The following is a 12,796-nucleotide window of genomic DNA, read 5'->3' as shown; positions in this document are numbered from 1 at the left end:
ATCCGAAGCGTCCCCTGACGCCCGTCTGTGAAGACAGTGCTCAGTGCAGCCACAAAATCATGAGGACCGACTAACACAGACCACAGCCCATGGGTTCCCAAACCTACTGGATCAGACTTTCTGGTCCCACAGCCCGTGGACCTGTATTTTTAACAAAGTCCTAGTTGACTTTTATATAGCAGCCTGGTTCCCAGTTCCCACGGGGCAGGCAGACTCGGCGACCTCAGCGTCATTGCACATGCCTGTCCCAGGGCCAGAATCTAATTCAGCCGGCGGCGGTGGGCTGCATTCCAACTCCCCCCCGCCCAGAGCCTCACGGTGGTCTCCAGAAACACTCCCAGATGCTGGCATTTCAAGCAGGCTCCTTGAGAGGAGCTGTGCCTCTCTGAAATATTTCCACCCTGGAAAAGCGTCTGTGAACGCTGGGCGGTGCTCAGCTGCAGGCTGAGGGTGAGAGCTGTTGCTAAACACTCTCTGCAGCCCCCACCACTCACAAGATGAGCTGGTCCTCCCAGCAGCTTGTCCCACTGCGGGTAGGCGGCGGGGGGCTCTGGCCAGGTCTGCCCCAGGACGGTGTTCCACAAAGGCCCTGCGGTCTGTGCCAGGCCCTCGCTCCTCGCAGACAAAGCACATGATGAAAGATGTCTTTACCCATCTCTGCGGCCCGGCCCAGTCTTCGGCCTTTTCCTGCCAGCTCCTCTCCGTTCTCCGCCGAGATTCTTTCTCCTTCCTTTCACAGCGGCCTCCTTGTCTTCTCTGACCCAGACCATGGGTCACAGGTGAGAGCAGTGTCCCAGTTCACCATGGGGGAGGGGTGCTGCATCTGAGGTCGAGCCTGGGCTGTGGACCACACCTTCCCTCGCAGGATGGAGGGTGTGGATTTCTGGCCTCAGCTGCTCCTTCTCCCAACTCCGACTTCCTCCTTTCTGCCAAGTCAACGTCTTCCACTGGAGATCCTGATTCCTCAGGCTCTGCACGTGGGGGGTGTGCACGGACCCTCCCCCGCGGCCCCGGCTGGCAGTGATGGGCGTGGACCCCAAGCCTCGTCTCCAAGACGCTGTCTCCTTCTCTGCCCCCAGCACTACGCCCCGTGTGCAGACCTGGCGGGAGGAAGGTGGACAGAGGGGGTGACCCCGGGGTTGGACGTGAGCAGAAGCAGCGCTCGTGACTGTCAGTGACAGGAAGTGATGCTGAAAGCCCCGTTGTGAAAGTACAAACAGAGACCTTATCGAGATTCAGTACACAGACTTTGCCTCATCAGTGAGGAAAAACTTAGAAGACTGCCATAAACAAAAGTTTCACATAACAGAGTATTAGAAACAATAAAAGTATCTAAAATTTTATCAAACAATATTTATGAAAAACATTTAGAAAGTATGATCAGAATTTTTAACATTATTTACTGTATAGATAATGTTTTAAATAATCAAGCAGGTTATCTCTGGTTTGAGGAAAGGTGGGCTAGTCTATCTGAGACAACCCTACTGCCAAGAACGAGAAAGCTGGGAAATGTGAACAAAACGCGTCAGAACATCAGAGAGCTGCTGAAGCCGCAAGAGCCTCCACAGAGAAGGTGAAAGAGAAACCAGTTCACTCAGACAAGTAAGCAGAACCTCTGAGAGGCCACGGGGCTGAGCGGAGTTTCTGGCACGGTCGTGGGACATGGAAAGTTCTGAAAAGGCACAAAGCAAAGTGCTAAGAGTGCTACCTCAGTTTTTTAAAGTTCTTGATCCTTCAGGTCCTACGTCTTTAGAATGGGATTAAAAATCCCCTCCTGGGGGAGTTGCGGGACAGAATAACCCTAAAGCATTCAGCAGCGTCAGGAGAGCAAGTCGTCTGTACACGGATTATACCCAGAGTCCTTCGTCTGCGTTCGTGGGGTCTGATGTCAGTCACACAACCTAAATTAGTCATTCAACTATGCTACACCTGCAGCAGTCTCTGTTTTCCTTTAGTAAATTGTAAGGAGGGGCTGTGTCTTTCAGAGCAGACCAACCGAATAACCTAGTGTGCAATGTCATCTGCCTGTAAGAAAAAATGGGTGTTTCCCATCAGACGGTGACTGAGAGGGTGAGACCAAGGCCCTCCAGACCGACCAGTCCCACCTCCACCAACTGTGTGCAGAGGAGTCGCGTCTCACTGGACAGAGGGGCCCCGGACTCTGAACTGTCCCCCATCACGGATCTACTTCAAAGGCAATAAAAAATCATAAGCAGCGTTGTGTTTACTGTCTCCTCTTTCTCAAAGCCCAGTAGTCCAAGCAAACTCTTGCCATCACGTCGTAAACACATAACCCATCAGCATGGCTGGCCTTGGCTTCTGAGCACCCTGGACGTCAGAGCATCACACGTACCCTTTTGCAGACAAACAGTTTTATTAAGTTGGTAAAAAAGCCTGATCCAATGCTGTGTTGCTTCCCCTCCGTCCCGCGATCCCACAGCCCCCGAGCAGGAAGCGGGGCCCTGGGGGACGCGTCTAAGTGAAGGAGGTCGATTTCCAGCCTGAGCAGGGTCTCAAGCAGCCCGCCCACCAGTGACCCCTCAGCTGGGAGCTGGCGGGGCCGTGGGCTCAGACGAGGCCCAGCAGGGCCGGGAGGTCCCTCCGCCGGTGACATGCCGCTCCCCTGAGGCCACGTGCTACCCCTGTTGTCCTGGGAGTGGGGCAGAGCAGTGACAATCCTGGCTTCTTGTGACAGAGCTCCACAGCAACAAGGACACTTCACGCTGGGTCCCGGGCACACGTGCGCACGGAAACAGCCACCAGGCAAACGTGTAAGAGAGCACTGCTTAGCTCTCACTGCGAGCAGTGCCTTCTGGTGCTTCCTATTCTGTTCTATTTCGTTTCATTTCGGGGGCGGAAAAGGAAAGAAATGTGTTCTCCAGCCTCCTGACGAGGTCACAGCACGTCTTCCTGACAAGTCTTCCCGGCGCCATCTACTGTTCCCTCTGGGTATTGCAACCACCGCCGCCGCCGCCGCCGCCACCACCACCACCACCCCGTCCCCCTCGCGCGAAGTTTTTTTTTAAGGATAAGATTAAACCAGAGAACCCCGTACACCAATATGTCCATCTTCCCCCAAAGTAGAAGTGGCTCTGGAACGGTTTAAAGAGAAATTCAGGTGAATGTTGTGCGTTCGGCTAACACAAAAACCCAGTTCTAAGATCCAAGATTTCACGTCAAGTTCCCAAAAAGGAGATTTCCAAGTTGGAGAACACCCCACGATGGGCAAAGCCGACCCTGGAGTCAGTGGCTTTCAGAGAGTGACAATGCTGAATGCAGGACACCCTGGACCAGAACTCCATGAAAAGCTGCTGTAGTCTATCAAACAGAGAACTGACGCTCTGCAGACCTAGGTCAGACCACACGTGTAATGTTTTTCACTAAAGCAACTCATAACGTGAGTGTTTGCTGTCCCCTAACCTATTCCCAACGTTCCTCAAGAAGACCTATAACACAGCACTGTTCCAATACAACTACAATGTAGAAATCTCTTTCGTTCCTTTGCGAACGGTGCAGAATTTCCATTTTGACAACTCACTGTAACTTACAGAACTTAATTTTTATATTCAGTACAAGTATATTTTCCCTACCAGTTTGCCTGGGGAGTTACAGCTTTGAATTCATTTCCGACCAACACGTACTTTTGATACAAACCCATTTGGAAGTATCTTGGTAATTTCGCCAGTCTGCTTAAGTAATCACACAAGAGCTGCACTGGTGCCTCTGCAAGTCAGACTATGCACTCACCCAGTCAAGCCAACAAAACCGACTTACCACTGCCTTGCAACTGAGACACATCCAGCAGCTCCAATTTCGCCCAAATAATTTATGTGTGAATGTAAGAATAGAATGAAGAAGATGGAAAAGCTTATAACACTTTCAGTCACAACAAAAAGGCTGGATTTTTTTAATGAGATGACTAATTTGAAAGTGAAGAACAATTAAATTAGTGAAATCTAGTGTCTTTTTTCCCCCACAGACTTTGAATACAGCAACTGATCTTTTCCCTGAATGACTGGACATTAACTATTTTCAGGATACGTAAGTGAGGGTGTGGGTCAACGATGCAGGGAGAAATCCTAAGGAAGTGCTGTTCTCCTGTGATAATGATCCACAAAAATTTTAAAGGATCACACTAGGGCCACTCACGCTTTAAAATTATTTTGTCGTATGTATTGCATCATATGTAAAATTATTGTATCATATGTCACTATTGGTCAATAACCCAGAGACTCCAGGAGTGCTTTACATCTGCTCTTTTAAGGAGCGCTGAATTTCCCCCTTTCGCTAATTATTGTGATTAACCTTTCAACAGCAAAGTCAAGAAACGGTTTATAACCAACCGCTCAGGACACCCAGTGGCTCTAAGACTGCTGAGAGTTAGGACGGGGCTCGGCCCACCTACAAGTCTCCTCTTGTCTTGAGACGTCTTCTGCTATCACGTCCATACGATTTGTGAGTCAGAAATTTAACTGAGACATTTTTTCCTGTATGTTCAGAGCATCCTTGCCAGGGGGAACTCAAGAGGCTGCCTCACCGGGCAGCAATCACTCACTCATTAAAATATGTTGAGAAATGGTCTTTGTCTCACACTGATTTCTTGTGCAATAGCAACTTTTTTGGCTTATTTATAAATCAACTGTCAAATTAAAATACCAAATAGCTTTCAACATTAGCATGTCACCTTACAACCTGACAGCTGCGTTGCTTTAAATATCTGCATGGTAGTGCAGCTCGAGTATTAACCGGGATTTGCCTGCTTGCTGCTGAGCGTGTGTGTAAAAGCGTGGGTCTCAGGGCCCTCTGACACTCTGCCCTGACGGGGTGTGGCTGTAGCAGATCCCCCTTGGTTAATCACCAGCAGTTACTCAAGAAATGCCCGATCTTCCCTGAACATGCCTTCCCTCCATGAGCTCCAAGACCTACCCCGGAGACACCAGGGTTCTCCCACAAAGAGCTGAGTCAAACACTACTCTCTCTCTTGTGCGGGGCTCGCCAGTGAGGCCAGAAAGGGGTATCAGTGGACAGGGGGCTGAGTGGGCACCTGCCCCATCCGGGTCCTGTGGTGCCCGGGAGGCCGGAGTGAGGGCAGGACCCACGCAGGATTCAGAGATGAAGACTTGAAAACGGGGGGACAAAATTAAGGTTTATTTTCAATGTTTATATTGAACAAAGTAATCCTTTTAACTAAAAACAATGCAGTGGTGCTATCGTGCTGCACACAAACAATGGCACGACCTGTAGAAGTGTGAGTCTGTGAAGCGACCTGCTAGCTGCGTCTGCGCGTAAGCTCAGGCAGAGGCCTCCTCAGGCGGCCGGCTGGGAGACCCTTGCCCGCTCACCTCCGCCCCTCCTCTACGCTGGAGAACCCAGAGATGCCTCTGCAAGACTTCCGGTCCTGTGGAATCCACCTCTGCTTAAGAAGAAAACACAGAAAACAAAAGAAGTCACACAGAACAGAGTAAAATCAAATGCTGAACTGTAATTAAGACTTAAGCGCCGTGGGAGTTCTAAGTACATTTCCTAAATTACAGAGCTGTGATCCTCAGTTAGCCAACAACGCGTGGTAATTATGCAAATCAGGAGAGTAAGTCAGGGAAAACAGGAGAAGGAAGCTGAACAGCAACCTGTCATCACGACATGGACACTGAAAGCTAAGGTGAAATTTCTCAATGGGGATGGCCAGTTAATATTCCTTCTCCAAACCATCTTTACCAGCAGCTGCGTACAAACGGTGCCACACCCTTTCTCCACCCCAACCCAACCCCCACACAGACCCCTGAGAACCAAAGGGGTGCCCACCGGCTCCCCCCAGCAGCAGCCTCTCCCCCAGCTCCCAGGAGGCTCAGGCCCAGAAGGTTCCTCCACCCCACCCAGCTTTGCGGTGTCATTTCCAACAAGCTGATTCAGCACCTCTCACCATGGGCCTTGTAGGGCTTTGTCTGTTCATGAACAGACACTCCCTACCGGACTGAGACCTAGGGCTGAAAGGTGGGGTAGTGACCGCAGGACAAACTCAGCTTTGCCCATGCAAGAACGGTCGGCCCAAGCTAGCCCCTGGCAAAGGGGCAGCCGTTTTACAGGGAAAGTCAATGCTTTTACGCCAGTGTTGGCAATCATGGGAAATTAATTTCTGAGGCCAGATCTTCCCTGTAGGGTGAATCATCTTTGCTTAATGTAAAAGTGACCTAATGGAGCCGGCGTGGGAGCGGGCTGGTGGCCTCCACGCTGGGGCGCTTCGCGGGACTCCTGAGCGAGGCTGTTGCTCCCCCGCTGGGCGCTGCAGCTTCTGCAGTTCTCAGTCTCCGTCCACTTGTCCTGTGAACACCGCCCTCTGTCACCTGCATCTCCAGACATCAGAATGCCCAAAGGCGAACAATGAAACCCGTAACCCGAGATCAAGCTTCCGGGAGAGGAGCTGAGTTTCCCAGGGAAACTCCAGAAATCCCACCAGTGTGCCCCGTGGTGGTGTGTGTGCCGGGGAGGGCGGGCCCGAGCACTTCTTTCGTGGTGGCCCCCCTACCCCAAGCTGAGTAACCCCTTGCGATTTCTCAGCCGGGGGAGCAGGAGATCGCGGGACGGACCCCGGGTGCATCCCCTCCTGGGGGCAGACTGGGTCCGCGTGCGGGGTCCCTGTCACCGGCCCTGTCTACCCCCACGTCCAGCCCTGGCCCTCGGCACATAGTTGAAAGTGATCGAATCAAATCAGGAAGTCAAGGAGACCTGTGAGGTTTTCGGGGGAGAAAGAAGCAGGGACCTGGCCAGCGCCCGCGGGGTCCCCTCCTCGCCCACCGGGAACCCAGACTCCCAGGGCGGAACCGGCTCAGGGCAACCGCGCTGCCGCGGAGAGCCTCGCGGGGAAACCGACCTTCGCGCCTGAACTTACTCATCTAATATTTAAAAAATAATTAACTCAACTAAATCAGAGCTTTGACTACGACAGCGCTCCTGAGCCTGTCCGAGCAGAAGTAACAGCAGCGACCACTGTCCTTTAGCCCCGCCCGCTCCCGACGCGCGGGGCGCTCAGCCGGGCGCGCGAGGGGGCGCGGGGACCGGGAAGCTCTGGGGCTCAGGCCCGGCGCGCCCCGCCCGCAGCGCCGCGGGGCCGCCCCCTCCAGGACTTTCTCAACAGCTCAAGGGAAGGGGCGGGGTGCGCGCTGCGCGCTGCGGTTAAAAGGCGCCGCGGGGACGCACAGCTGTTGAAGGCCCGAGCGCCCCGCGCGCCGCGCTCTCCCTGCTCCCAGCCCGTCCCGGCGCCCCGGCCCGCAGCGAGCGCGCAGGCCGCCCGGTCAGGACCACCTGGACCCCGGCGAGGCCGCCCGTCCGTGCGCAACGCTCCAAGCGGTAAGGCCGGCGCCGCCTCTTGGCGCCCGGGGACGGCCAGGGGCTGTGGGACCCGGCGGGGAGGGACTCCTGGGACAGCCAGGAGCTGCGGGACACGGGGGGAGGGACCCGGGGCCCCAGGCTGCGTCCGGTGCGCACCGAGGCCCCGCGCCGCCGGGTCCCTGGCAGTCGCGACAGCGGCCCTGGGGCGCAGGGCGGGTGGCAAGCTCGAACCCCTGCTGGGAGCCTCTGGGGCCGCGTTCTGGAGGGGGAACGGGCCGACCCCGCGACGTGCGGCGGCGCCGACTGGCCCGGAGCCGTGGGCCGCGCGCGGGAAGGACGGCCGGCAGGACAGGTGTGCGGCCGCCGGGTCGCCTGGCGGTCGATCTCGTTCCTCCGGGAAAGTCCGGCACAGCCGCCGGGTGCTTCACCTGCCTCCACCAGGAGACTTTAATTGGCCGAACGCGTCGCTCAGAAAGAAAACCCAGTATCTTGGGTTAAGCGGAAGCTTAGCCTGGAGGAATCTGACCTTTTCCTCCTCACTCTGCTTTGCAGAGAAGAGGCCGCTCACTGCCTGATCCGAGTCTGCGCTGTGGTCGCTTCTCTTCCTCCTACGAATTCAAGATTGGTGTCTCCGGGTGGCTTGTGCAGTTGGGGGTGGGGGGGCTTAGGGACGCTGGTTACAAACTGGGGAGCCAGGCTGTATCGTCCCTGGACCGCCCCTCCCAGGAGGGGAATCATCCTGAACAGCCCTCCAGATTCCTGTGACCTGGAGTCTCCCAGAAGTGTGGCAACAGCCATGTCCCCATGCGCCCTTTGAGTCCATGTCAGAAGTAGTGCGCAGTCAGTCACAACTCGCACCTCGGGTGTGTGGGGAGGAGGGTACTTCGGAGAGATTAGTCAAAGGCCACCATCAAAAAAGTAAGGATTGAGAAGCTCAGGGGAAAAGAATTCCTTTCGCCTTTTCTGGAACCTGGTGATTTGCCCAGTGGCTTCTCTCAAAAAGGAACCAGCTCCTCAGTCCGCCCCTGGCAGGTGGGGTGGGCAGACCAGGGAGGCAGGAGGGCAGCTGCTGGCTCATCTGAGTGCCGTGACAACTTCATCCTGCTCGGTGAGTCGCCTCTCCCGATTACCTGTCCTGTCAGGATCCAGTTTTCATTTGCTCGTCTTCCTGAAAGATCTTTAGAACAGGCAGTTGCAGCTCAGCCACGAGCTTTAAACAACAGCAACGAGCACCGTTGGCTTCGGAGGGCCTCCTTCTCAGCTGCTGCCGATCGGACTGGCTGTGTGGTCTGTGTCTGGCACGAGCCCCACCCCAGAATTTTAGCCAAATGCACTGATGCGGACCCGACAGTCTGTTCCAGTGAGTGTCCTGTTTCCACCTAGTAAGTGCCAGAGGAGAAGTGGAGGGTCTGATTTCACAGGAGCTTTGGTTGTGCTTTGAGGCAGGACAGACAGAGGTGCAGGACCTATGGCCTCCAGACAGTCTGTACTGAAAGGGTCAAGGCTGACCCCGGCCCAGACCCTTTTCCCGCTGCTGTTTCTCTCTTGCAAGCTGAGCAAGCTGGATATCTGTCTCCTTGTAGCTCTCATGTCCTGACCCTCCTCAAGTCTCTGCTGCCTCAACTGAACCAGGTGGCCTTGGATGGTTTCAGCCAGACTTTGGGGTGCCCAGCGCCCCAGAGGCGGCGTGGCGATCAGACTTTCTCCTTCTGCTCAGGAAGCGCAGCAGGGCCCAACTTGCTCAAAGTGAGGAGAGCATTAAGCTTTTAAGTAAAAGGTGGAGGCTTGAGAACCAGTTTGGAAGGGGCGGAAACATTACTCATCGGATTGTGGAGGGTGGAGTCGTGCTTAAAAGAGGTTTGACTGAGACAGACAGGCATCAGTGCACAGTTCATTTCCTGAGATGGAGAGGAGGCCGCTGGCTCCTGGATGATCAACCCACGGGCTTCCCCACAAGTGCCCCTTTTCAGTAAGTAGCACATCACCCCTCCTCTTCAGTCTGTGACTTTGTGGAGCCAGTCCCTGGAGAATCGCTGGGTTAAATTTCTGGCCTTTTTTTTTTTTTTTAACAATACACCTCTTTAGAGACATTTCGACATTAAAACCGTAGCCCACAATAAAAACACACAGTTGCAGCACTTTCCAAACCTGAGTACTAACCAAGCAGTCAGTCCCCGCAGGACAGTGAGGACCCCAAGCCATGTACAAAACGGACACAAAAATCCATGCCATAGTGGCTTTTCTCCCCGGAGAGAACTTTTCTAGCTGCTCCTTTTTATATCGAAAAATGAGGCCCTTTGGGAAATGCTGAACAAGGGGTCCCTCAAGTGTAGACGTCACTGTTGCCAACAGTCACATGGCTGCTGCGTCTCACGTCCATGAAAATTACTGGAAATATTTTCAGGAAAAGGCACTGCAGGAGGCATGGCCTGTTGGCCTGTAGGGCGAGGTTGGCCCCAGCTGGCAGGAGTCCAGGGTGCCGTCCAAGACTTGGGGCCGGCAAGGAGGTGGAAGTGCCAGGTGCCGCGGGAGCACTGAGGGACTGCGGCGTCGGGAAGATCACACGCGGCGTCTGCAGGGGTTCGGTCACCGTCCAGGGCCCTTGGGTCAGCGGACGCACTTGCTTGTGGTGCCCCCGCCCTGAGTCGATGGTGCGCTAAGCTCGGGTGAATTGCTCGGATGAGCACGCGGCTCCTCCTTAGAGGACACAGACGTGCTGGAGGAGGCCTGGGGAGCGCACAGCCACCCTATACCAAGTCGGTTTTATTCTCACCTTTCTTGCTGAGGCTGTGTGAGAACTGGTGCTTGCATGGGAAGGGATTTCAGAAAGCTGGACCCACAGGTGTCCCCTGTCTGGGCCTGATCAGTCATTCCGGTGTTGTGTGTTCACTCTGTCTCTTCCAGCGCAGCCTGCACAGAGGGGAGGATGGATTGGAGCACCTTGCAGACTATCCTCGGGGGCGTGAACAAGCACTCCACCAGCATCGGGAAGATCTGGCTCACCGTCCTCTTCATCTTCCGCATCATGATCCTCGTGGTGGCCGCAAAGGAGGTGTGGGGGGACGAGCAGGCCGACTTCACCTGCAACACGCTGCAGCCCGGCTGCAAGAATGTCTGCTACGACCACTACTTCCCCGTGTCCCACATCCGGCTCTGGGCACTGCAGCTCATCTTCGTGTCCACGCCCGCCCTGCTGGTGGCCATGCACGTGGCCTACCACAGACACGAGAAGAAAAGGAAGTTCATTAAGGGAGAGATAAAGAACGAATTCAAGGACATTGAAGAGATCAAGAGCCAGAAGGTCCGCATCGAGGGCTCCCTGTGGTGGACCTACACCAGCAGCATCTTCTTCCGGGTCATCTTCGAGGCGGCCTTCATGTACGTCTTCTACGTCATGTACGACGGCTTCTCCATGCAGCGCCTGGTGAAGTGCAACGCGTGGCCCTGTCCCAACACCGTGGACTGCTTCGTGTCCAGGCCCACGGAGAAGACCGTCTTTACCGTCTTCATGATCGCGGTGTCCGGAATTTGCATCCTGCTGAATGTCACTGAATTGTGCTATCTGCTAATTAGATATTGTTCCAAAAAGTCCAAAAAGCCAGTGTAACACGGTACCCAGCTTTAGATAAAAGATGGCAGGAAAGGGTGAGGCAGTCAGGGCACCAGTGTCTCCCAGGCTAAGATTCTCGTCTGAAAGGCAACCCCGCGAACCTCCCGTAGATCTCCCGTAGAACTCAGGCACCTCAGTGCGGACCTCGGCAGAGCTCCGAGCTCCGAGCTCCGCTGCCGGGCGGGGGCGGGTGCCATCCGTTCTTCCCTGTTGCAAACAAAGGATACGGCGTTTGTTCCTCTTTCTTTGTTCGAGGAAGGAGGAGAAACGCCAGGGCCTAGAGAGGATGCTGAGGAGGCTTGGTGGGTCACTTGGGGTCCCCCTGCCCTTTCCCCCAAGTTAAAAGCAAACCTAGAGAATCTCGGTTCTTTTATTCGCTTTGAAGTTGTAGTCGCTAACGATGGACAAGGTTACCCAATGCTTCAAACTGTTACACTTTTTTTAAGTGAAAACTTTAAAATATATTCTTTTGATCTACAAGATGTTCTGGGACCCATTATACATTCTCCTCTTACAAAGGCTCAGATTATGATATGTACATGGTGCATAATTAGACGCTATCACTGAATTTAAACACGGCCTTTCGGTTGTGAGTAGCTGGCAGGGCCGCGGAGAGGCTGCCGACTATAGGAACCGAGGTGTTTGCTGCCAAGAGCACTTCAGTTCTCACAGGTGAGACAAACTACAAGTCCTTAGTGATGGCTTTTCATAGCAAACGGCCTCATTTCAAAAATTTAGCTGTAATTCTGCATGAGAAACACAGACTGGCTGTGCCCCAACTCCTGCCTCTTCCTCAGACGCTGCCCCTTCCCTTCCCGGGGGTGTGGGAAGATTCTGGCTGGAAGAGATTGCTTGGGAATATTTTATTGCCATCGTACGATTTCACGGTGCAGAACAGAATGGCAAAATTGGGGGGTGGGCTGGTAGTTCCTATTTTTAAAGAGCAGTTGGAAAGACTAGACTATAAATCCTGACCATTAAAATGCCTTGCTTCCCTTTCCAGGATCCAGGGTTTTTAGGTGAAAATAGAATTAATAGGAATTTTTTAAAAGTAGGAACTCGGGGTTAGATCAATATTTAGCAGTTCTATAAGATAAACTGAATCCTAATATTATCATGATGCCGGACATGGTTTCCCAGAAATGGTACTTGACATACTTCAATGAAAATAAACACTTTCCTATTTCCAAGGATAGCATTATAGAAAACATTTTGTAATAATAATAGCTTTAATTGCATACTTATAACTAAAATAATTTTGTGATGTCTCGAATGTCATTCAAAGTATTAAAATATAATTAATTCATGTAACAGTTGTTTAAAATCTATTACAGTTTTAATAGAATAGCAGATTTTAATTTTGCCTATAGCCACTTTTGAAAGTGTAGTAATACTTCACATGTCATACGCTGAGTGGGCAAGTTGCCATGGTGACTGTCCACGATTCTGCGATTCTTCTGCCGAGTGACAGAAAAGCCCCTGCCCCTGGGAAGGCTGCCGGGGACGCCTCCTGCCCGCGCGCTCACCCTCCGGGAGCCTGAGGGGCGCGTGGCACGGGGTGCGGGCGGGCCTGCCGCTCGGGGCTGAGCCGGGGCCACTTGGCCCGTCCGGCTCCTAAGAGTCACGTAGACGCTCTGAAACGTTGCTTGCAGCCGGGGCTGGCCGAGGCTGGCCGAGGCCCGAGGGAAGTCCTGCCAGGAGTCTTTTCCGTGGGGTTTTCTGGGGGATTTCACACCGGCGTGCATTGGCAGCCCGTCAAAGCCGGCTGATGACCGCTTCCTGCTCCCCGGAGCCCAGCTCCGGCCCGGGTGCCCTGCCGCCGCGCTCCCCCGGACAGCCAGCGACAGCCCGGGTCCGAGC

The 12,796-nt window shown here is 53.9% G+C and overlaps 1 protein-coding gene and 1 long non-coding RNA gene across 3 annotated transcripts; one reads left to right on the top strand and one right to left on the bottom strand.

Moving 5' to 3' along the window:
- Positions 1-5,125: 5,125 nt before the first annotated feature.
- Positions 5,126-7,003, bottom strand: LOC140701047 (uncharacterized). The gene is made up of 2 exons (XR_012079793.1): positions 6,919-7,003; positions 5,126-6,347 (listed from the first exon to the last, which is right to left on the bottom strand). It is a non-coding gene; the product is annotated as an uncharacterized lncRNA (long non-coding RNA).
- A 192-nt stretch (positions 7,004-7,195) lies between these two features.
- Positions 7,196-12,247, top strand: GJB2 (gap junction protein beta 2). Of its 2 annotated transcripts, none has more exons than XM_031684695.2 (2): positions 7,196-7,344; positions 10,231-12,247. In XM_031684695.2, exon 2 carries the CDS (start codon positions 10,253-10,255, stop codon positions 10,931-10,933), a length of 681 nt encoding a protein of 226 aa, XP_031540555.1. In that variant the 5' UTR covers positions 7,196-7,344; positions 10,231-10,252; the 3' UTR covers positions 10,934-12,247. The 2 variants fall into 2 exon arrangements, with proteins under 2 accessions (XP_031540555.1, XP_031540556.1); XM_031684696.2 differs by having other exon boundaries at positions 7,207-7,344; positions 10,236-12,247.
- Positions 12,248-12,796: the final 549 nt, after the last annotated feature.

This window comes from Vicugna pacos, chromosome 14, assembly GCF_048564905.1.
Source record: "Vicugna pacos chromosome 14, VicPac4, whole genome shotgun sequence".
NCBI classification, from domain to species: Eukaryota; Metazoa; Chordata; class Mammalia; order Artiodactyla; family Camelidae; genus Vicugna; species Vicugna pacos.
Note: the sequence above shows the minus strand (reverse complement) of the source record. Positions and strands in the feature narration are given on the sequence as shown.

Bases quoted from the DNA above. Each gene is read 5' to 3' on its own strand.
- GJB2 (XM_031684695.2), top strand. From the start codon at position 10,253: ATGGATTGGAGCACCTTGCAGACTATCCTCGGGGGCGTGAACAAGCAC.